The following is a 25,491-nucleotide window of genomic DNA, read 5'->3' as shown; positions in this document are numbered from 1 at the left end:
ATCCAAATATGTGTGGACCATTTTGCTTTAAAGTAAGTGGTTAAAATTGAAAAATAAAATGAAATTGGACACACTCAATACTCTAAACACCACTTCAGCCGAACAAATGTTTAAAACAGCAATTATAAGCTGAAGAATCTTATGGCTTATCCTATTTCCTTTATGTCATGTCTTGTGGTGTAGTGGGTCACATGATTGGGTTTGAGCATATGCTTGCTCTGGAGACTGGGTTTGTATTTTGGGCAAGGAGGTTGATTGTCAGTTTATAAATCCTTTCAATATTCCTGATGGTGGATAGTAGAGTGGGTGAGTTTCCTGGTCACCTCCATCCTGCAGAAGGCAATGGCAAATCATTACAGTGTTCGTCTCAGTAATTGGCCCAACCCTTACAAATGATGACAAGAGAAAAATCAGATGGACATTAATGGCTTCATCTGATGGAATAAGGAGCTTAGGTTTTTTTACTAAAGATAGTGACCAATTACATTAACATTTTAAACTGCACAAAGACAACAGCTTATATAGTGGGTTTATAACTTTTACAATTTTCCATCAGTATCTAAAAATAGGATAATGAATTATAAAACTACTCAGGGAAGTAAAAAATGTAAAATAACACATTTCTCAGGAAGCATCAATCATAATTTTATTTTAACCATTGCTTAAAAACATTAGTTCAAAATAAAATGCATTTAATACACACGAAGACAAAAGGGACTGACATTAAAATGGAAGTCATAAAATTATTATCCATCTATATATCTGTCTCTGTAATCACTGGTTTATTTCTGAAGACAGGGCACCATAAACAGATACTTATTTGCACATCTCAGTGTAGGTAGCCATCTACATTTGATAAAATTTACATCAAATAATCAAACATAATTAAAGCAATGCTAAAATGTCTGTTCATGTTCCAAAGGAAAAGCTTCATTGCTTACCCGCCACGTTACCCTGAATCAAAATAACAGAAATGAGATTGTAATAAATGTCTGGTGGCCTTCTCTGTGGAAAAGAGACATTTGTCTCTGTTAGTCTGACAATTTAATCATAACAGAAGCTGAATATGGACTGAGCCTGACCATCAGAAGAATTAAAGTCAGTTAACTGACATCTAATCCTCATAATCCAGCTGCAAGACTAAAAGGATTCATTATAGTGATTGCAAGATAAATGAAAAGTTAACCCAGTTTCTGTCAGTTTAGTTATCCATCAAAAAATATCCTTTGCTGCTCTTCCTTTTGCCTTTCCAAATTAGCATGTCATTCCGTTTTTTTTTTAACCATTGTTGCTATCAATCTGTTAATGTTTTCTTTTGTTAATTATTTTTCTTAGTTCAGTCTAAAATTCAATTAAGTGAATTAGTAAGACTGGAAGCCAATATTTAGCATCAGACAGAAGGGAGACAGCATATTGTATGTTCATGAGATTTTCTTGGCAATGGCAAGATAGAGTTTCTAACAGGTAATGCTTAACTGAACTGATGTCAGTGGATTGAAGAGCAAAATGTTAAGGCTTTTTAAAAATATTTTGGAAAAATACATACTTTTAGATATCATTGAATACCCTAACCATGCACATTGCCAAGAAAACTTTAACTGAGCAAAGATTGAAAATGAAGTTAATAAAATTTTCTATGTTTGTGGTTAACCCATACATTTCCCTCATATGAGTGGTTGGTGAAGATGAAAAATGACTACTTGCAAATTTCCTTGGATTTTCGAATATTACAAACAGACATATGTACCGATAAGTTTTAACAATCTTGTTCACCAAAGTGTTGCTCAAAGGCTGGGTTAGTGAAATTTTGACTTGCGACAAAATTTATTACTTGTCCTCCAGAACAGGCACCATTAAAATCCTAAAAAAACACAAAGAAGTTAATCTGAATCAGGCTACCCATGTACATGTTGACTATTATCATTGGGCTACTGAATAAATGTTGACATGCCCGTTTCTATTGCAGTGCTCTAAAATATTTATCTTGAGTCCTGGATTTATCTTCTACTTGCCTTAGTTCAGTTGGTTTCAAAGCCTCTGATAATATTACACACATGCAAAAGAAAAACTAACACGAGTTGAGTTATCCTATAATGCAACTGAATCACAGGCCAGACCACACTAATCTCCTGATCTTCAGCTGTGCTAGAGCCTGTGCCAGACAGAACAGGAGGGACTGCAATCTGTGCTGTTACATTTTGTTTCTCACATTTATTGCAGGTGATTGTACTACAAGTATAAGAAAGTACACCGTAATTGTACAGGTCTGAAAATGTGTTGCTGGAAAAGTGCAGCAGGTCTTTGGTGAGACCGCATGTGATGTACTGTACACAGATTTGGTCTCCCTAACTAAGGAAGGATATATTTGCATTGGAGGCAATACGGTGAATATTCACAGATTGGTCCCTGGGTTGAGGGGGGTATCCAAGATAAGAAACCAAATAAATTAGGTAATAAGCTCTAGAAGGTGATCTCAATGAAACCTACACAATTCTGAAGGGTAGAAGCTGGGAGGTTATGTTCCCTCCAAGGAACATGTTCACACAGCTGCAAATTCAGAATCACTTAGGATAGAGATGAAGGGAATTCCTTTCTTTCTTGGGACTCTGCCTCAATGAATATCCTTAAGATGGAGATGGATGGATTCCCTTCCCAACAAGAAGGTAAGGTTATCGGCGATAGATGGGAATGAGGAATTCTGAATGCCATGATCTTATTGAATGGTGGAGCAGGTTTGAAGGACTGAGTGATGTACTTCAGTTCCTAATTTCTATGTTCATACAATCTTACAGCACAAGAAGAGGCCATTCAACCATTGCACCTGTGCTAGCTCTTTTAAACAGCTGTTCAATTTATTCCCACATTCTAAATCATGCAAATTTGTTATCATCAATTACACATCTAGTTCTCCTATTAAAGTTCTCCTATACAATCTGGTTGGATTGAAATGCAATCACTGACAAATATCCTTCTTGATCTGTTGTAGTCATTTGGTCTCTACCATGAAGCACACATATTGGAAGCAACCATTGCACAAGGCCCTCAATGAAGACACTGTGCAGACACCTACACGTTTGCTGACAACACCACCACAGTAAGACAGATATCTAACAATGATGAGTCAGAATACAGAAAGGAGTTAGAGGGCCTGATGTCATGGTGCAATGAGAATAAACTCTCTCTCACTGTCAACAAAACTAAAGAATTGATCATTGACTTCAGAAAAAAACGAGGAGAACACCGTCCCATCTACATCAATGGAACTGAGGTTGAGAGGGTGAGAGCCACAAGTTCCTTAGCGTGATGATAGCCAACAACACAAGAAGGCACAACAATGTGCCCTTCTTCCTCAGGTGACTCAGAAAATTTAGCATGTCCATAAAGACCCTCACTAACTTCTATAGATAGACCATTGAAGCATTCAGTCTGGTTGCATAATGGCCTGGTTCAGCAAGTGCTCTTCCCAGGACCGTAAGAAATTACAGAAGGTTGTGTGCCCAGACCATCACAGAAGCCAACCCCCCATCCATGAACTCCACTCAGTTGACTGGATTGTTGGTTTACAGAGCAGTGTGATGCCAACAGCGTAGGTTCAATTCCCATCACCAGTTTGAGGTTTCCATGAAGGACTCTTCTTTTCACCCTCTTCCCTTGCCTGAGGTCTGTTGGCTGTCAGGTTAAATCACAATCAGTTGCTTTTCTGTAATGAGAGAGCAGCCCCCTATAGTCTGGTAACACAATGGTGACATAACTACAAAAAAATGGGGGACTCCATTTACATGGCTCACCGCTGCGGAAAGGCGACCAACATCATTTAAGACCCATTGCACCCCAGTAATGATCACCCCAGTAAATATCTTCCATCAGGGAGAAGATACAGAAGCTTAAACACCAGGTTCAGGAATAATCTCTTCCCAGCTGTTATTAGATTGATGAATGGACTCTCTAAATTCAAATAATGCTGATCTTGCTAATGTTGATCTTGCCTAGTGCACACACTGTGTGATGTAAATTTATACCTCTAAGTTTTTGTTCAACCTATGACCTGTATGTCCTTGCTTACTATGATCTGCCTGTACTGTTGGTAAACAAAGCTTTTCACTGTATTTCAGTACATGTGACAATAAATAAATCAAATCAAGGACAGGGGCTGCCTGGTGAGCCTGAAACAGAATCCAATGCTTCCATTCTTGTAGTGCATTCCAGAACTTGACAATGCTCTGTTTGGAAAAGATTCTCTTTTCTCCTTTAACTCTGATGCAAATTGTTTTCAGTATATCTTCTTTGGTTGCTTTGGTTAGAACATAGAAAATACAGCACAGAAAAGGCCCTTCGGCCTTCGATGTTGCGCCAACCTGTGAACTAAGCTAAGCTCATTCCCCTACACTATTCCATCATCATCCATGTATTTATCCAAGGATTGTTTAAATCTCCCTAATGTGGCTGAGTTAGCTACATTGGCAGGCAGGTCATTCCATGCCCTTACCACTCTCTGAGCAAAGAACCTGCCTCTGACATCTGTCTTAAATCTATCACGTCTCAATTTGTAGTTATGCCCCCTCGTACATGCTGATGTCATCATCCTAGGAAAAAGACTTCCACTGTCTACCCTATCTAATCCTCTGATCACCATGGGCGGCACGGTGGCACAGTGGTTAGCACTGTTGCCTCACAGCGCCAGAGACCTGGGTTCAATTCCCGCCTCAGGTGACTGACTGTGTGGAGTTTGCACATTCTCCCCGTGTCTGCGTGGGTTTCCTCCGGGTGCTCCGGTTTCCTCCCACAGTCCAAAGATGTGCAGGTCAGGTGAAGTGGCCATGCTAAATTGCCCGTAGTGTTGGGTATAGGGGTAAATGTAGGGGCATGGGTGGGTTGCGCTTCGGCGGGTCGGTGTGGACTTGTTGGGCTGAAGGGCCTGTTTCCACACTGTAATCTAATCTTGTATGTCTCTATCAAATCCCCTCTTAGCTTCCTTCTTTCCAATGAGAACCGGACTCCAGGCTGAATATTTTCCATCAACCACCACTTCTTTCAGAAAGCCTGTTTCTAATCCAAACTGCTAAATCACCCTCAATCCCATGCCTCTGCATTTTCTCCAACAGCCTTATCGAAGCTTTACTGACGTTCATGTATACCATGTCAACTGCCCTACTCTCATCTACATGCTTGGTCACCTTCTCAAAAAACTTAGTGAGGTTTGTGAGATATGACTTGCCTTTGACGAAACTTTGTTGACTATCTGACTTCAAATTGTTGCTTGCTAGATTATTTTAAATCCTATCTTTTATAATCCTTTCAAAACTTTTCCTACAACAGGTCTATAATTATCTGGGTTACCTCTACTGCCCTTTTTGAACAAGGACACAACATTTGCAATTCTTCAGTCCTCTGGTACTAAACCTGTTGACAATGATGACTCAAAAATCAAAGCCAAAGTCTCCGCCATCTCCTCCCTAGCTTCCCAGAGAATCCTCAGATAAATCCCATCTGTCCCATCTGTTCACTCCTTCTAGAATTGATAACACATTTTCCTTACTAACCTTGATCCTTTCTAGTCTAACAACTCATATCTCATTCTTCTCCTCTACAATATTCTTCTTTTCCTGAGTGAAAACCAATGAGAAATACTCGTTTAGCACCTCTCCAATCTCCACAGGGTCCACACACAACTTCCCACTTGTGGGAATATCAATTTGGCAGAACAAATAGTTTCTTTCAGCCTGCTCTGTCAAAACTCTGATAATTTTTAAAATTTCTCAATAGGTTTCCTGAAGGTGACTGTTCAATAGCAATACGGAACGGCTGCTTTCTATTCATCTTCATAATCTTATACACCTCAATTAGATCTCCCCTCAACTTCCTCTGCTCTAAAGAAGACAACCTGAGTTTTTCCAGCTTCTCGTCAAAACTGAAATCCACCATCCCAGATAATATCTTGGTCAACATTTCCTTTTCACCCCCATCCAAAGAAGTCACATTCTTCCTATAGTGCGGTTACCAGAACTGCACACAGTACTCCAGCTGTGGCCCAACCAAAGTTCTGTTCAGCTCCAACATAATCTCCCTGTGCTTATGATCTGTGCCATGACTGATAAAGGGAAGTGCCCCATATGCTTCCTTAACTACTTTATTAACCTGTCTTACCATCTTGAGGGATCTTTGAACAAGCACCTCAAGATCCCTCTGTACCGGTGAGCTTTCTAGTGCCTTGTTTTTCATTGAGTGCTGTCTTGTCTTGTTCCTTCTTCCAAAATACATTAGCTCTTATTTATCAGGTTTATCATATTTCATTCCCATCTGCTCAGATCTGTTCATCTGACAATGCAATTATATCCTCCTGTAACCTAATATCTTGCTGCTCACTGCCACCCCTATCCCCAGCTAATCTTTATCTAATCCACAACCTTACTTATCATCTCTCTCAAATTCTCATCTACATCAATCATGAATATCATGCAAACCCACTGTCAAATACCAGTGTTGCTGAGATACATTTAGTCAGGCAGTCACCTGCCGAGAACTAAATTAATCCTAAACGAGAACAGGAGGTGTGAGGGCTGAGGGTGACTGCAGTGTGACACCATCTTCTCACCAACCTTGCATTACCACCTATTTAATGAGCAAAATTTTGTCAGGGTGTGATGTTCTTGTCTCAGGCAAACAATGACTTCACTGAAATTCAGAAGTTGGGAATTGATAACGGTAATAGTATTAGATTTGTTGTTTTCAGCATGTAGCTTGTGGGACACTGGTAATCTGCAAGCGTCCTCGGCCTGACCCACAATGTTTATCTCTGATGTACACTATCATGGCTAAGGCCACAATAGAGAAAAGGCCAGAATTGTCATCACCACCATTTGCTTCACATCACACAACTGGAACAACTCCCTTTGTGGGGTACAAGTCATCAGAAGCAAAAGCAATAACAATGTCATTTTATAAGCAACATTTATTTTTCTGTTAGTTTTGCTATAAATATTAGCTTTTCGGAAGAAAAGTACTGTGATGATTTTAATAAAATTTCAGAAACTTTCAAGATAAACATGTTCGCTTAAGTATTAATATTTATAATGTGAAAATGTCCATAAATTGGTTTCAGGCATGAATTATTAATTTACATAGATAATTAATTTTGAAATATACGTCACATTTCATAATGAAAAAGCAATGAATTAGTTCCCATTAAATTTTCATGAGCTTTTGCAGTAGCAAGTGAAAGTGGGTGGGATAGGACCAACAAAGGATCTTTATGGCTCCCCCCCAACCGCTGCCTAAACAGTCGATGGACAAAGATGTCTGACAACAATTTAATTAGCTCAGAGGTGAGGCCATGTTGCAGGGAAGCCTAGCTGCCTATGATAAAGGAAGGATGAATGAGAACTCACTGGGGAGTTTGCAGCAGAGGATTACAAGAATGGATCCAGCATTGAGACAGTTTAGTTAAGAGGAAACATTGGAGAAGTTGGGACTGTTTCCATCGAAAAGAGGAAGGCGAAGAGGAGATGGAATTGACGTTTTCAAAATCACGAGGGCTCATTTCAGAGTGGATCAGACAGAACCTGCTCCCACCTGTAAATGGACCAAGAACTAGTTTGAAAGTATTTTGCAAAAGAAGCAAATGCTCGATGAGAAAAATCTTTCTCTTTCAACAAGTAGTTAGGGGATGGAATGCACTGTTTGGAAGCATGGTGGAAGTTGGTCCAACTGAGGCACTCAAGACGGTACTGAATGATTAATTAAATAGGAACACATGTGCAGAGTTACAGGAAGAAAGGGAGATTGGTCCAAAGATATGCAGTTTAGGTGGATTGGCCTTGGGAAATACAGGGTTACAGCTTTCTTCTTCACTTCCCCAACAACTAAACTGTTTTTTTCTGATCTTTTGTAATGATCTCTAGTATCCTGTCTCATACTCTGAGGAAACTCCCCATTTAAGAACTAGCTTGAAACAAGTACATGTGAAGACTCAGCTTGTTAATGAAATACTGTTCTCCTTCACAGCTTATTTGGTTAAAGCTTGGAGCATCCTTCAAATATCCTTTACTATTCACAATGGAAAGGATCAGATTTTTAGAGACTTACTTGCGGCAGGTTGGTTGGTGAACCAAACATCAAATTGCTGAAGCCGTTTTCAATAGTTTCTTCATTGTCAAACTTAAAATATTTATTTAAACAGATGAGGCATAATGGAACCATGATTCTGTAGAAGAAATCATCAGATTTTGTTTGTTATTGCCTTAAGATGCAATATTCAAAATCACGAGGGCAAAATCATGACATCATGGCAATTGGACATAGATGGGAGCAGAGATTTGAGCTGCTGCATTGTGCTCAATGCCTGCCCATCAGCCAACCAAGTCACAGCAAGAAGCCAACTGCTGTATTCGGATGCACGCTGGTGCACTTAGATTGGTGCCTGACAATTGCGTTCTGATAAAGAAGCAGTGACTACTGTACTTTACAAGAGCTTACAAAAATCTCCCTCCAATGAGATAAGACTGCGTTAGACAAACAATTCCTCATCTGTGTTCAACGTCTAGACCTTGCAATTTAAAGGACGCTTGCCTTCATTGCTCAGACATTTGAATGCAGGAGTTGGGATTTCATGATGAGGTTGTACAGGATGTTGGTGAGGCCTCTTCGGGAGTACTGTGTGCATTTCTGGTCACCCTGCTATAGGAAGGATATAATTAATTTGGAGAACGTTCAGAAAAGATTCACCATCATGTTGCCAGAAACGGAGGCTTTGAATTCTAAAAGTAGACTGGATAGGCTGGGACTTGTTTCACTGGGGCGTTGGAAGATGAGAGATGACCTTATTGAAGTTTATAAAATCATGGGGGACTTAGATCAGCTGAATAGCAAGAGTCTTTTCCATAGAGAGTCATTCATGAACTGGAATAAACTACAGAGGAAATGGTAGATGCAGTTCCAACATTTAAAAGATATTTGGATAATTACATGAATTGCAAAGGTTCGGAGGGATATAGGCTAAATGCAAAGTGAGACTAGTTTAGTTTGGGAACGTGGTCAGTGTGGACTAGTTGAACAGAAGGGTCTGTTTCCATGCTGTATGACACTATGGCTCTATGACTGTGGGGTACAATCCAGTAAGTCACTGAATAATGGTGATGAAATAATTGTTATGGGACCAATTTCATTTTCCCCTACACCCCAGTTGGCCAGTTGCCAGATTGAAACCCTATTAAAGTGGGAGCTACTTTGCTGAGTTGATCTACCAACTTTTCAGAAATTTTAGATCCATCTTAAGTTAAAATTAACATCCATTAAAAGTTTTTTAAAAATTGTTTAAAGAATATATAAAATTGCTCACAAATGTCACCATGTAAACTATGCAGGCTGCACCAGACAGCATTTCAACAACATGAGCAGGTTAATTATCTCCCAAACCACCATTTTGAATAGCATTACAATCTGTAGAGACACTGGTTAGAACATATTCTACTCCTAAAACAAGTCTCTTCAAGGATCGTCCTAAAAGTAACAAGGTTGGAAAGAATTCCAATTAAAATAAGGTCATCATATTTGAAAGTTTTCATATTTGTTAATTTTTGGAAGTGAAAGGTGCGAATTGCAGCAAACATAACACAGAGCTTTGAGGCATCATCAAGTTACCCAAAAGCAGAGGGAGAATTCAAGACAAATGAATGAGGAACACATTTGGAGAAGAGTTTGCTTGGAAGAACTATGGACACTGAATTTTCACATCAGCCAGTGAACATCAATAATGTATACACATTCAGTTCCAACACACTCAGGCATTAAAACAACTGTAAGCCCCTGCCCCTAACATTGACCTCCAGTGCAACCATCAGGACATAGATTTTAGAAGATATTACTTTTCTGTCAACAGAAATAGCAGAGCAATCACCTGTTTTTCACTAGTTTGGCTGATTCCACCTGGTTTGGTCTATGATGTGGAGGTGCCGGTGTTGGATTCGGGTGGACAAAGTCAGAAGTCACATGACACCAGGTTATGGCGCGCTACTCCTTCATCAGGTGAAGTGATATAAGAACAACGCTTCGAAAGCTTGTGATTTCAAATAAACCTGGTGGACTATAACCTGACCGAATGCGACTTCTGGTTTAGCCTAAGAAGTGCAAATTCTACCCCAAATGTGATAACATTTAGAAGTTTTTGAATGCTTTGTTAAAAGCAATCTAATGGCAACAGCACAATATTTTTTCCTGAATTCAAATTGAACATTTGTAAATTTCTGCTATTCCATAAGAATTTCATTTCACCTTATTCTTTCCAAAATGATGAGGTATAACAAGCTTCCAAATAACAGGACAGTAATGGAAACACCGACCACCATCCCCATGATCTCTCCATCATTCATATTTCTCTCCTCCTGTTGTTCACTGTTGGTGCTTTCCTGAAGTTTAGCATTTGTGATTCCCAATATGGCCCCTGCATTCAAACACACCAGGCACAGTCAGAACAGTATTTTACTTTTGAAATGCATTGTTCCTTTTTGACTACAAGAATAAACATTTTGGGATTGTGTTGGGAAAGGTGCACCACATTTTGAGAGGTTACACTCTTTGTTTTTCCACAGCAATGATTGAAGAATAAAACTGTTCTTTCTTAACGTTGTGGAGTATTCAGGGTCATTAAAATAAAGTCAGGTGATTAGATGAAGCTGGTAATTGAGTGTAGGGATCTTAAAGTGCGATTAATTTGTGCCTGTTCGTAATAATGGCACAAACTTTGAGCTGTCTGTTAAATTGAATGGAAACAATATGTATTACAGCAGTAAGTACACAGTACAATGGCTTCCCAACTCAGCAGGACATCAAGTTCACATGTGCCTAGCACTGCTGATAGGGACATGGCAGAGTGAGTGCTGCTGGTATGAGGCAGAATAGACAGATACATGAGGAGTAAGGTTGAGAGTGAGGTGGCATAAGAATGATGTGGAGAACAGGGCCTATGTTCCAGCAAAAGGAGATAGACCCTCTGGCCAGTCTACCTTGTCACCCATACTCCTCTGACATTGCCTCAGGAGTCAGGAAACCCAAACATTGTCCATTCACTTCTCTGAGAAAGTAATAAGTGGCAGATATGGCATGTCACGGTGGCTCAGTGGTCAGCACTGCTCCCTCACAGTGCCAGGGACCTGGGTTTGATTCCACCCTTGCGCAACAGTCTGCATGGAGTTTGCACATTTTCCCTCTGTTTGTGTGAGCTTGCTTTGGGTGGTCCAGTTTCTTCCCACAGTTCCAAAGATGCGCAGGTTAGGTGGATTGGCAATGATAAACTGATACAGTGTCCAGGAATGTGTTGGTTAGGTGGATTAGCCATGAAGAATGCAAAGTTAAAGGGATAGGATAGGGGGTCTGGATAGGATGCTCTTCAGAGGGTCAGTGTGGACCTGATGGGTCAAATGGCCTGCTTCCACACTATAGGGATTCTATGATTCACGTGATGAGCTCAGGTTTCCAAAGCTAGGGTTTATACTTTTACGGGAGAAAGTGAGGACTGCAGATGCTGGAGATCAGAGCTGAAAATGTGTTGCTGGAAAAACGCAGCAGGTCAGGCAGCATCCAAGGAGCAGGAGAATCGACGTTTCGGGCATGAGCCCTTCTTCAGGAACTCAGATTTCTCCACCACAAGGGATGAACTCATATTTCTCCACAGGCTGCCTACTTGCGGAACGTTTCAGAGAACACCTCTGGGACACCTGGACCAATCAACCCAACCACCCCGTGGCTCAACACTTCAACAACCCCACCCACTCCACCAAGGACATGCAGGTCCTTGGACTCCTCCATCGCCAGACCATAGCAACACGACGGCTGGAGGAAGAGCACCTCAGCTTCCGCCTAGGAACCCTCCAAACACAAGGGATGAACTCAGATTTCTCCAGTTTCCTCATTTCCCCTCCCCCCACCTTGTCTCAGTCCCAACCCTCAAACTCAGCACCACCTTCCTAACCTGACCTCTCCGCCCCCATCCCCACTCCAGGCTATCACCCTCACCTTTACCTCCTTCCATCTATCGCATTTCCAACACCCCTTCCTCAAGTCCCTCCTCCCTACCTTTTATCTTAGCCAGCTTGGCACACTTTCCTCATTCCTGAAGAAGGGCTCATGCCCGAAACGTCGATTCTCCTGCTCCTTGGATGCTGCCTGACCTGCTGCGCTTTTCCAGCAACACATTTTCAGCTATATACTTTTACAAAATGGGGTAAACCCTCCTGCTTAATTTAAATAGCAACACGGAAAAGATTTATCCCGTGCAGTAATCTGTGAAAATTCAAGAGGCCAGAACTATTTAAAGTTCAAATTAACAACATTATTTCTTAAAGTATAACAGAAAATAATTAAATAACAACTATTTACAACTCCTTCCTCTTACCTATCTTTTACTTTCCCTTCTACAATACTAGCTCTCAACTGCTCATTTTTTCCTGGTCTTATACCCCAAAAGCATTGGATTGTGTCATTGGCTTTTATTATTGTCAATATTCTAAATTCAAACTTGATTGGAGTTTGTTTTTTTTTGGGGGGGAAGGGATATAATTTAAACTGATTGGCCGAATTCACATTTGTTTCTGTCTCCAGGCAACCAGCTACCCTAGCTGCTGGATCACGTGTCACATTATATCTTGTTCAGAACACTTGGTGCTGTCAGGTAGCTCTGATAGCTTTTAACTTTCTTAAAAGTACAGTACACCTACATCTTCATAATACCTTCCCCCTTAAGAAAAGATGAACCATCATAATGAAAAGATGACTTCAGTCCTTTTTCTGTTCTTTAAACACATTACTTTAACATACAAATAACTTTAATCTAAGTTCATCTTTACTTCTTTCCATATGACTATATATATATAAAACCTTATATTTATTTAATGTTATATTTATATTTAGATGTTATATTTGTATTTATCAGTTAAATCTGCAATAACACATCTGCAATTACATTCTCACGATCCGCAACATGTACGATTTTTAAATTAAAAGTCTGTATCATAAGACTCCAATGATATAGTCTTATATTCTTATCTTTGAAGTACTCTGAGAATGTAAGCAGATTGTGGTTCGTGACCATAACCATCTCCGACACATTGTTCATGACATATACATGAAAATGTTATAAGACCAGTACCAAACTCAATAGTTCTTCGATTGTTGAGTATTTCCTCTGGTGGATGTTGACCTTCTTCGAAAAGTAACCAACTGGCAGTTCAATCCCATCCTCATCTTTCTGTAGGAGTACAGCCCCAACTCCAATGTCACTAGCATCGATGGCAACTTTAAAAGGTTTTGAAATGTTTGGTGTAGCTAAAACTGATTTGGTGGTTAATATTGCTTACAAATGCTTGAATGCCTCCTGGTTTTGTTCTGTCCACCGAAACTTTCTGTTCTTCTTTGGCAAATTGGTTAACGGTGCCACTACACTGCTGAAGTTTGGAACAAACTTCCGATAGAATCTGCTGAATCCTAAGAATCGAAGTACCTCTTTCTTTGAGGTTTGTCTTAGAGATTCCTCGATAGCCTTCGTCTTTGCATTCCATGGGGTCAACCTTCCATGACCGGTGTTATGTCCAAAGAATGTAACCTCTGCTTTCGCGAATTCAGTTTTATTTACGTTTGTCACCAGTTTTGATTCTCGTAGTCATTCAAAGAGCTCTGCCAACTGTACCATGGATCTTTCCAGGACTTACTAAAGATCACTACATCATCCAAATAGACTGCACATTTGTTAACCCAGCCACAACCCTGTTCATGGAATGTGGCGGGTGTGTTCTTCATTCCAAAGGGCATCACTTTAAATTGATATAGCCCAGTTGGAGTTACAAATGCAGACATTTTTCGCTGTCTCTGATAAAGGTACCTGCCAGTAACCACACTTCAAGTCCCACTTGGTGATGTAACTGGCTTTTCCAACTTTCTTGATACTGTGCTCCAATCTAGGAATTGGATATGAGTCTGATTTTGTAACAACGTTGACCTTCCAATAATCTACGCAGAATCATTGAGTCCTGTCCAGTTTGGGAACTAAGACAATCCGACAAACTCCACTCGCTCTGGCTTGGTTTGATGATGTCCTCATCGAGCATGGCCTCCACCTCCATCTGGACCTGTCTGGCTTTGAGAGGATTAAGCCGATAGGGTTTTTTTTTGGAGCAGTATTCTCTATGTCTACTTCATGTACAATAGCATTAGTCTTCCCCATCTGATTCTTAAATATGTCCTTATACTGCAGTAACAAATCTTGCAACTGTGTTCTTTACTCCTGAGATATATAGCTTACTAACCTGTCCCACTCCTGAAGGACTTCTTCATTTTTTAATCTATTTTGAGGCACATCAAAATCCACATTATCTGGATTTGATTCCTCTCTCTGCGGCGCAGTAACTAACACCTGTTTCTCCAGTTCTTTCTCTCTAGTATAATAGTGTCAACATGTTCACATGACATAACTGATACTTTTTTTGCTATCTGACATCTTTACTAGATAGTTCACCTGACTCAACTTTTTCTCAATTTGTTAGGGACCACTACACTTGGCTTTGAAGGGATCCCCTATCACTGGTAACAGTACTAACAAGTCATCCCCTCGGGAAAACGTCAGAGTCTCAGAGCTTTTATCTGCCACCTGCTTCATTCTATACTGTGCCCTTTTTAGGTGCTGTTTAGCTAACTCACCTACTCTATTTAGTCTCTCCCTCAGCTCTGATACATAATCTAAGTGTAAGATCTCCAACTTTGGTCCTGTCAATTTTTCTACAATTAATTTCAAAAGGCCACTCACTTCATGCCAGAATATTAACTCAAAGGGAGTGAACTGAGTAGATTCATTTGGGGCATCTCCAATGGCAAACAATACGAATGGTATATCTTTATTCCAATCATTTGAGTAATCCTAACAGCATGGTCTCAACATGGTCTTCAAGGTCTGATGCCAACTTTCTAAAGCTCCCTGGGATACATGATGATACGCAATGGATTTAAAGTGCTGTATATCTAAGCTATCCACAACCTCCTTAAACAGCCTAGCAGTAAAATTTGACTCTTGGTCTGACTGAATCTCTCTGGGTAGCCCATACTGTGTGAAGAAAGCTACTAACTCCTCTACTGCCCTTTTTGCCTTGATACTCCGTAATGGAATTGCCTCCAGAAATCTGGTAGACACATCCATTATGGTTAACAAGGATTGGTTCCCACTTTTAGTTCTCGGGAGGGGACCCACACAATCAATTATAACCCGTGTGAAAGGTTCTTCAAATGTGGGCATTGGCAACAAAGGTTTTATTACCACCTGTGGCTTAACTACCATTTGGCATGTGTGGCACGTACATCAAAAATTAACCACATCCTTGTGCATTATAAGCCAATAAAAATGTACCTTAGTCTGAGTCTTTCATAGGATTTGGCAGGGTCCAAGGTAGGAGTGACACCCCTTGTTGTGCTACCCGTAACGCCTCCTGTCTGTGTGCTACTGGCAACACAATCTGGTACACTTCAGCCTTTTCTCCTCTGCACTAACCTGCCGTGGTCTCCATTTCCATCTTAGGATTCTATCTTTCAGATAATAACTCTCAGGAATATTCTCTGCCTTCTTTTTGGAGTACACATCCACATATACATCTTTTATTGTTTTGTCTTGCTTTTGCAAGTCCCTTAGCCTTTCAGGACTAAACACTTCTGTCTGACCCTCTGCCTGTTCAGGGTTTTCTGCACCATTATGTCAAACAGGATATCCGCTAATGAACCTCAACTCCTTTCATCTTTCTCTTCACTTTTCACTTTGTGCTGTGACTTATGATAGTGGGATCTGGTTACTACACAGTCTGGGAAAATATCAGAATATTTCTGATTTAACTCCTCAGTTTCTTGGTCTTCCTTGGGGTTCTCCACAACAAGGGGTGTCACTCCTTCCTTGGATCCTGCCAAATCATTCCCAAGAACAAACTGAATTCCTGGAACTGACACTCTGTCAATCACTCCCACTGTAACTTCCCCAGTCTTGAGCTGGCACTCCAACCTGATCTTACATAGGGGAATGCTAAATTTCTGTCCACTTATCCCACAAATTACCACACTCTCGGGTAACTGATCAGAAAGAGTGCGTATTCGCTAATCCCTTACTATCAGTTAGATCCTGTATCTCTCAAAATTATAACTTCTTGTCCTTGTCCCCCTGTTCTTTCTCACTAAACTTCACCTACAGAAGTGAATTCTTTGTAGAGATCAGGTACTAACTCCATACCCAGCCCCTGCCTAGGCTGTGCACTCTCTTGCAGCTCCTCGGCTCTTCTTGGGGTCTCCTTTACTACCTTCACTAATGCCAGTGGCTTAGCTTCTTTTACCACATGTTTTCCCACAGTGCCTTTCTTTAACCTTCAGCACTGTGACTTTACGTGTCCCACTTTCTGGCAGTGAAGGCACTTTTTCCCAGTGCCCTTCTGTACCCACCAGCACAGTAATTTTCCGTGTCGCACTCCATTACAGTGAAAACACATGAGGCCTTTCACCTCCTGTCCACCCTCTTGGCTTCTTTTTTATCCTGTGGTAAATTCTTACCAGTGCACTTTACTCTTGGTTTTGTAGTGCAGGATCTTCCCTTCTCCCAACTTCCATCTCCCACAGGACGAAATTCTGGCTGAAAGCTTGCCTTATGCACCAACATGTACTCATCTGCCAATTCTGCTGCCCTTCTCACTTTCTGAACTTTCTTTTCCTCCATGTGAATTCTTACCATTTCTGGAAGTGAGTTTTTAATCTCCTCCAGCAGAATAATCTCTCTTAAAGCCTCAAGGTCCTATCTATTTTCAAAGCACGTACCCATCGATCAAAATGACTATGTTTAATTCTTTTGAACTCAACATAAGTCTGACCTGGTTCCTTCTTTGTATTTCTGCACCACTGTCTTACTGATTCTGGTACCAATTCATAAGCACTTAAAATAACCTGTTTAACCTCTTCATAATCTCTTGACACCTCACCTGGCAGTGCGTCAAATACCTCACTAGCTCTCCTTACCTGTTTAGCCTGAACTAGCATTACCCAAAAATCCTCAGAACACTCTATCTGCCCAGCCAATGAAATAAAGAAGGCTTCAACACCTTTCTCATCAAAATGTGGCCGAGTTTGACATATTTATATATATATATATATAATTACCTTCTCTTTTAATCTCCATCCTAATAACTTGACTTGGCTGACTAGGTCACTACTTCTCAAGTTCAAATTCTCTGACTTTTTGCTCAGTTAAGAACCTTCTCTCTCTTTGTTTTTTTCTCTCTCTCTTTCTCTCTCCCTTTCTTCTCTCTCTTTCTTTCTCCCTTTCTTCTCTCTCTCTTTGCTCAGCCAAGAACTTTCTCTCTCTCTTTTTCCTCTCTCTCTTTCTCTTTCTCTCCTCTCTCTCTTTGTTTATCTTCTAACTCCATTTTCTTCAATTGTAATTTATGTTTTTCTATCTCCATTGTACTTGTCTGTTTCTCTGACACACCTAAGTACTTGCGTAACTCCCTTACAATTTCAGCTTTATTTTTGTCCTTAGTTAAACCCAAATCTAACTTATTTGCTAATTAAAGAAGTATGGCCTTTTTCTTTCCTTCTAAACCTTTTTTGGCAAATTTGAGAATCATCTTCAAATTCCAGAACCTCTTTAGCAATTTTAAGAGTCATTTCTCTCACTTTTAATTTAGTCAACCACAAGTCACCGAAATTAAACAAATAGAACGCAGAACAGGCCCTCGGTGTTGCGCCGACCTGTGAACTATTCTCAACTCGTCCTCCTACACTATCCCAAAATCACCCATGTGCTTATCTAAGGATTGTTTAAATCTCCCTAATGTGACTGAATTGACCACATTAGCATGCAGGGCATTCCACGCCCTTACCACTCACTGCATAAAGAACCTGCTTATGACATCTGTCTTAAATCTATCACCCCTCAATTTGTAGTTATGCCCCCTCGTACAAGCTGACATCACCATCCTAGGAAAAAGACTTTCACTGTCTAATCCTTGTATGTCTTGTATCATCTTGTTTGTCTCTATCAAATCCCCTCTTAGCTTTCTTCTTTCCAATGAGAACAGACCCAAGACTCTCAGCCTTTCCTCATAAGACCTTCCCTCCAGACCAGGCAACATTCTGGTAAATCTCCTCTGCACCTTTTCCAATGCTTCCAAATCCTTCCCGAAATATGGGGACCAGAACTGTACACAATATTCTAAGTGTGGCCAGCGTTTTGTATAGTTGCAAATTGCTTCACTTATATTTTATTTAAAGATCTAGGACTAACCTGCAGGTCAAAGAGTCATAGAGATGTACAGCATGGAAACAGACGCTTTGGTCCAACCCATCCATGCCAACCTGATATCCCAACCCAATCTAGACCCACTTGGCAGCACATAGCCCATATCCCTCCAAATCCAAATGACTTTTAAATGTTGCAATTGTACCAGCCTCCACCACTTCCTCTGGCAGCTCATTCCATACATGTACCACCCTCTGCATGAAAATCTTGCCCCTTAGGTCCCTTTTATATCTTTCCCCTCTCACCCTAAACCTATGCCCTCGGGTTCCGGACTCCCCCACCCCAGGGAAAATACTTTGTCTATTTACCCTATCCATGTCCCTCATAATTTTGTAAACCTCTATAAGGTCACCCCTCAGCCTCCAATGCTCCAAGGAAAACAGCCCCAGCCTGTTCAACCTCTCCCCATAGCTCAGATCCTCCAACCGTGGCAACATCTTAATTCTCCTTAATTGTATTAGCCAAAGCTATCTCATGTCCCCTTTTTGCCCTCCTGATTTCCCTCTTAAGTATACTCCTACTGCCTTTATACTCTTCTAAGGATTCACTCGATCTATCCTGTCTATACCTGACATATGCTTTCTTCTTTTTCTTAACCAAACCCTCAATTTCTTTAGTCATCCAGCATTCCCTATACCTACCAGCCTTTCCTTTCACCCTAACAGGAACATACTTTCTCTGGACTCTCGTTATCTCATTTCTGAAGGCTTCCCATTTTCCAGCCGTCCCTTTGCTGCGAAAATCTGCCCCCAATCAGCTTTTGAAAGTTTTTGCCTAATACTGTCAAAATTGGCCTTTCTCCAATTTAGAACTTCAACTTTTAGATCTGGCCTATCCTTTTCCATTACTATTTTAAATCTAATAGAATTATGGTCATTGGCCCCAAAGTGCTCCCCCACTGACACCTCAGTCACCTGCCCTGTATTATTTCCCAAGAGAAGGTCAAGTTTTGCACCTTCTGTAGTAGGTACATCCACATACTGAATCAGAAAATTTTCTTGTACACATTTAACAAATTCCTCTCCATCTAAACCCTTAAGACTATGGTATTCCTAGTCTATGCTTGGAAAGTTAAAATCCCCTACCATAACCACCTTATTATTCTTACAGATAGCTGAGATCTCCTTACAAGTTTGTTTCTCAATTTCCCTCTGACTATTAGGTGGTCTATAATACAATCCCAATAAGGTGATCATCCCTTTCTTATTTCTCAGTTCCATCCAAATAGCTTCCCTGGATGTATTTCCAGGAATATCCTCCTCAACACAGCTGTAATGCTGTGTTTAAATCTACTGGGATTTTTGTACCCCTAAATCTATTCAAATGTGTCTAAACCAGTTCAAATCCTGACAATGAGCCTCCAAACCTTTATGACACAAGGTAAACCTTGTGGACCCAATATACCGGCCACTACAGCGGACAGCTGGAACTGACAACCGGAAGCGGCAGAGACAAACCACTATAAATGCCAGAGAAAAGATCACAGGAGGATCCCAAGCGCTGAGGATGTCACCTAGACAGGGGTCGAAATATCTGCACCACAAATTTCCAGCTCGGCGAACAGAACCACAACAACAAGGTAAACCCTCCTGCTTAATTTAAACCTGCAACACGGAAAAGATTTATCCCATGCAGTAATCTGTGAAAATTTGAGAGGCAAGAATTATTTAAAGTACAAATTAACAACTTTATTTTTGAAAGTGTAACAGAGAATAAATAATTAACAACTATTTACAACACTTCTTCTATCCTATCTTTTACTTTCCCTTCTATAATACCAGTCTGATAAACTCCCCCAACTAAGATTTACTGAAAAATTCAAATTTCAAAACCAGCCGGCTATCAAATCTCTTTGCAGATTTGCTCGCCAGGTTGGTGTCAATGTTTTTTTCTGTGCAAACTCCTCTCTGGACAGCTACCTCTCAGTGAGTTCTGACTAGCAGTCTACATCAGTGGGTCTTTTGGCAGTTCTCCTCCCAACTGTTCAGTTTTTCCTGGTCTTATACACCCAAAGCATTGGATTGTGTCATTGGCCTGTAATATTGTCAATATACTCAATTCAAACTTGATTGGATTTAGTATTTTGGGGGGGTATAATTTAAACTGATTGGCCTAATTCAAATTTGATTTTGTCTCAGGCAATGAGCTACACTAGCTGCTGGACCAAAAGGTTACATTATATCTTGTTCAGAGCATTTGGTGCTGTCAGGTATTTCTGCTAGCTTTTAACTTTCTTCAAGGTACAGTACACTTACATCTTCATAACAATACTAACTCGCATTTCGCGATTTATACTGAAAAGTTCAGCCTCATATCCTTAGAAACCAACTACTAACCTCATGCAATGCTGAATTCATTAACCCCTCCTTCAAATTGCCTTCTAACAGTTTCATTGCCTCACTTTATTCTCCCACATTTAGACTGCATCAAGTCTCACACTCCCCTGTGAAAGCTTACACACTGTGCCTAAATCTACACCTTGGCAGACATGTGACTCGAGCATTGCACCACAACCACTGGCACTTGCCTCCCAACGTCATGACAAGTCAGTCTATAAACAGAGGCAGCAGCAGCTAACCAGCAAAGGTCAGTTATGCTCCTCCATCTCAACTCCAATGGATTGGACAATGCTGGCTATCACTGATGTGGCTGGCCATATGGATGGCCCACACCCATCCCCTCCCTGTGTGAATGTTGCATAGCCAATCCTTTGTAGGTTACCCTAACTGTGAAACAAAGCAATCAATTGGTTCAAACCAAACCTTTACTCACTGATACCGAAGCAAAGTACTGGGGATATTGACAGAAGGTAATTGATCCTAAACATGACTGTTTCACTTTGCAGATGCACCCAAGCCTGCTGCATTTTCCCAGTTTTTTTTTGTTTAATGTTTTCACTACCCATTTCTTTAGATGGTTATCAGAAAGATTGAAAGATACAAATATGCAGTCCAGATCAACAGCACAGCCCAGATATGTTACAGGAACAGCACAGGTTGATTTCAGGATTTCCATGAAGTATCTCAGGGGCAGGATTATTTAATCAGAGGTAGATATGTAGTTACCTCGGGAAATGATATCCTCCATAATATCAAGTGCTAGTGCAGCTGCAAGTGTTCCTGTTGCCAACTCAGTCTCATTATCAATTAATACAATTTGAATATGTGGAGCAGCATCGACCAGGAGGGTTTTCTTTGAAAGCTGCTTCTTGTAAACCTTTGTCACAGATATCTGCACACCTTGGTATTTGTCCTAATAAACATGAAAGCAAACTTTCAGCTGCATGACAGCATGAAAATACAGGTAGACAACCTTTTATCCAAAATCCCGAAATCCAAAAAGCTCCAAAGTCGGAAGGTTTTTTTAGTGAATTTTTTTTCATATTAACAAGGTTGTTTGGCGTGCAAACAGTTAACCCAAGTCGACACCCACTCGATGCGTGTCACTCAGATGTGACATGTGGGGGTGTGGCCCAGCAGTGGCAGGCCTCAATTTTGCTTCAGGGCCTGTTTTACTCAGAGCAAGTCTATTCTTTGGAAAGATTTTTTTAAAATTTCACCATCAAATTGCCACTTATTCTGAAATTCGAAAAAATTCGGAATTCCGAAAATCAGCTGATCCCGAGCATTTCGGATAAAGGATTGTGCACCTGTACTCAGTATGCACTTTTATCATGATACAAGTTTTGTATACACACTTCACAAGAAGGTTCAGAGATGGTCACTGGCATCAGTCATAACCAACTAAGACTACATTTGCTGCCAAAATTACTACATGGATGAACATGCTGCACAACCATTCCCTGCCATTAAAAAAAATGCTACTCTTGAACTGAAAAGTAAATTTTATGATCTGACTTTGATTGAGTCCACAGTGACAAGATATAAAATTATTAAGTCACTGATTCAGCACCCAAAGACCATGGCCTTTTCATTACCAGGACACAGCATGGAAAGAGACAACAATAACAGTCACATCACTGCCATTTCCATTTGTCATTGCAAAGATGTCAACTTTATAAAACTGACAGATACTTACCTCTTCTGCTTATAAATGAAGAAAGCACACTCAGGTAATAGCATGTGGTGAAGGGTGCTTTAGGAATGGAAAATCACACAGTATAAAGAGTCAAGCTTCACTGATCTTTGTAAGAAAGTTACAATCTTGAAGGTTCAAATGAAATATGACTGGGCGAGTATGTAAGGACATGTCATTTTACTTTTATACCTTTAGACATTGTGGTCTACAATGAGAAAGAATTACTTTTAAATAAAAAAATTACCAGGATGGTTGCATAATTTCACAGCAAGGAACGGAATATTTGCTGTGCACTCTATTTTTCCACAATGTGCAGGTACTCAAGAATCGGAGAGTTATCTACAAGTGAATATGGTTGGTTCTCATTCAACAGCTTGGAACTGGAACTGGAAATGAGAAACAGAGATACGGGCAGACAAAGACAGACAGAAGTGTGTATTGTGCTCCCCAGCAGAAAGCTGCCTGTTCTTTGCAGTAAAAAACTCAGTTTAATCTTGAAGAAAACTAGTTACCCTTCCTGCAGCAGTTACTGTGAGATGTGACATTCCAATTGATAAACCAGAGACATTTTCCAATGAATTATTTGCTCTATATTTCTTAAAGATCAGCAGAAACTTCCAGAAGAAGAAAACTGAACACCAAAGACCTGGCTGGCCAAACGATCATCTTAACATCACAATCAGGAAGCAAAAACCACTGTACTGATTTTCCTTTCTTCTTCCTTCGCCAATATGTGTGTACGTACATGCATGGGAGCGCATGCTTGTGTGTGACAGAGAGAAAGTGAGTGAGTGAGGCAGAAGTTTATAAGTGGATTAGAGTTTTAGTTAATAGTATTATCTGCACACTGTTTATCTTTGTTTACCTGTAGCTATAGTCAAACTTGTAACAAGTCATTCAGTTTAGTTCAGAAACGTGCTCTGTGCATTCTATGCATCTTAGTCTCAATGTCTGCCAAATTGGAATATTATGGGTATCTTAAAAAATTTAACTTTCTTACAAGTCCAGGAATAAAGAAGCCTGATTTACAACACATTGCTCCAGTAGGTCGTAATAAGTATTATAGAGATTAATTCTGTAATAATAATAAGTATTAATGCATGAAATCTTGTTTTTAAAATCCTTGAATAAGGCTGAAAGAAAGACTGGAGTAAAGAGAGAAAACAGTATTTGAAAATATTTGACTAATGTTGCTGGGCTAGCTTTATTTCTTTATTTGATAAAAAAGCAATGTAATACTGTGAGAATTGGAGACAACATACCATGCCAAGGAACGAGTCAATAAGATGGGCCCGGTATGATTCTCGATCAAATTCTGGACCATATTCTAGATAAATAATGGCACCTGAAATTCAATGTGACAGTACTAATTAGTTATTGATCCAACCTTTTGAAAAAATCATGACTGCAAAACTAATTATTAATTCACTGTAATCAGTAATTTTAATAATGTTGTAAATCTCAAACATTAGGTACATGTGATAAATTTGCCTCCAGTTTACTATTGTTGGATGTTGGATAACAATTTTAGACTTGCTTCTTACTGGCTTTTATGATGTTTCAATCTGAAGTTTGCTGATATTAGATTTGTGAAGCACAAATTAGATGTCAGGACCTCCTTTTGAATCCAGGGTATAGGGAGCATATATTCATCAAGTCAGGCTGTGGTACCAGATTCAGTTTGTATTTACACTGAAATAATAACATTACTAGGAAGCAAAACTGAATTCCGGCATGGTAACGTAAATACATCCTTAGAGATTTGTGACAGCAGATGAATTTTGTGTCCTGATATTGTGCTGCTACACAATAGATATCATTTAATAAGTTGTGTGTCTGTGTCAGCTCAGTTTCATACTCCCCTCAGAGTTAGAAAGTACTTGGTTCAAACACCACTCCAGGATTTCAGCACATAATCGAGGCTGACAGCTCCATGCAATACTGAGTGATTGCTGTACTTTCAATAATACTGTTATTTAGGTGAGTCTTCAAATTGAGATCCTTTCTGCTTTCTCAGTTGTGTAGCAGATGATTTAAAGATCTATTCAAAGACTAGGATGGTTCCTGTTGTCCTCATCAACATTTCTCCCTTGACCAAAATCACTAAACCGAATGATTGGTTATTTCCTTTGTTACGTTTTTTGGGATCTGATAGGACTAAGTTGGCCACTGTGGGTTTTTTTTTGTCCAGTAATAAAGCTGGATTATGGTCCTGTATTCCATAATAAACAAAAACAAATGAACTTCTAACATCTTCCACATTCAAAAGGTACCCCAAATGAAATCAATAAGTACTGTTGAAGTTGTAATGTTGCAAACTACAGTATTGTAGGTGCTGAACATCTGAAAAGTGCTGGAGAAACTCAATGGGTCTGGCAGCATCTATGGAGAGAGAAAAACAGCTGAGTTTTTACAGCACCTTGTTTTTATTTTATTCCTGAACATACAGACTTGATGTTCCATTTGAATCTTTATTCATACATTTGGTAGTCATGGGCATTACACCCTGGGAACACATACATACTTAAATTCCTTTTGAAAGCAAACTCTTTTCTTTATTTGCAAGCTAATCATTAAATTTGGGGATGAGTAAAATTCAGATAGGGTCGTACAGGAAAAGATAAGTTACTTGAGAATAGTTTCTTTTCAATAGGTTGAAGAGGAATTTCCCAGATTTTCTCAAATTGGCCTGGATATTATTTGATTTTTCGTTTTTTTTCCAGAAGATTACCAAATTTAAGTTTTGAATGGTGCAGGGAGTGAACATATTTCAATACATAAGGTACCACTGGGTGGCGCACAGTGTTTTATCTGTTTACTATTGGTAATTTGGCATAGATCAAAACCTTGCGGGTTAGGGGCTCTTTGTTGATTCATAATTGAAAGGTTTGTAATAACAAACAAACTAGATTTTAATTAATTGGCGGTTAATTCAATTGCTCACTGAAATATAAACGCTTTCCAATTTGTCACTAAACTAACAGTCCCACTTCGAGAGGCTGTATGTGTCTTATAAGTCATAGATATGTACAGCATGGAAACAGACCCTTCGGTCCAACCCGTCCATGCCAACCAGATATCCCAACCCAATCTAGTCCCACCTGCCAGCACCCGGCCCATATCCCTCCAAACCCTTCCTATTCATATACCCA

At 39.9% G+C, this 25,491-nt stretch overlaps 1 protein-coding gene across 1 annotated transcript in view; it reads right to left on the bottom strand.

Moving 5' to 3' along the window:
• Positions 1-629: 629 nt before the first annotated feature.
• Positions 630-25,491, bottom strand: part of amn (amnion associated transmembrane protein) — a 52,141-nt gene continuing 27,279 nt past the window's right edge. The window contains exons 9-13 of the mRNA XM_043698472.1: positions 23,602-23,684; positions 21,367-21,553; positions 10,267-10,435; positions 8,083-8,200; positions 630-1,861 (exon numbers count right to left, since the gene is read on the bottom strand). Coding sequence (XP_043554407.1) covers positions 1,757-1,861; positions 8,083-8,200; positions 10,267-10,435; positions 21,367-21,553; positions 23,602-23,684 — 662 coding nt within the window. The 3' untranslated portion in view covers positions 630-1,756. The remainder of the gene's footprint in view (positions 1,862-8,082; positions 8,201-10,266; positions 10,436-21,366; positions 21,554-23,601; positions 23,685-25,491) is intronic.

Source organism: Chiloscyllium plagiosum, chromosome 10, assembly GCF_004010195.1.
Source record: "Chiloscyllium plagiosum isolate BGI_BamShark_2017 chromosome 10, ASM401019v2, whole genome shotgun sequence".
Lineage (NCBI taxonomy): Eukaryota > Metazoa > Chordata > Chondrichthyes > Orectolobiformes > Hemiscylliidae > Chiloscyllium > Chiloscyllium plagiosum.
This window is presented reverse-complemented; position numbering and strand designations above follow the sequence as displayed.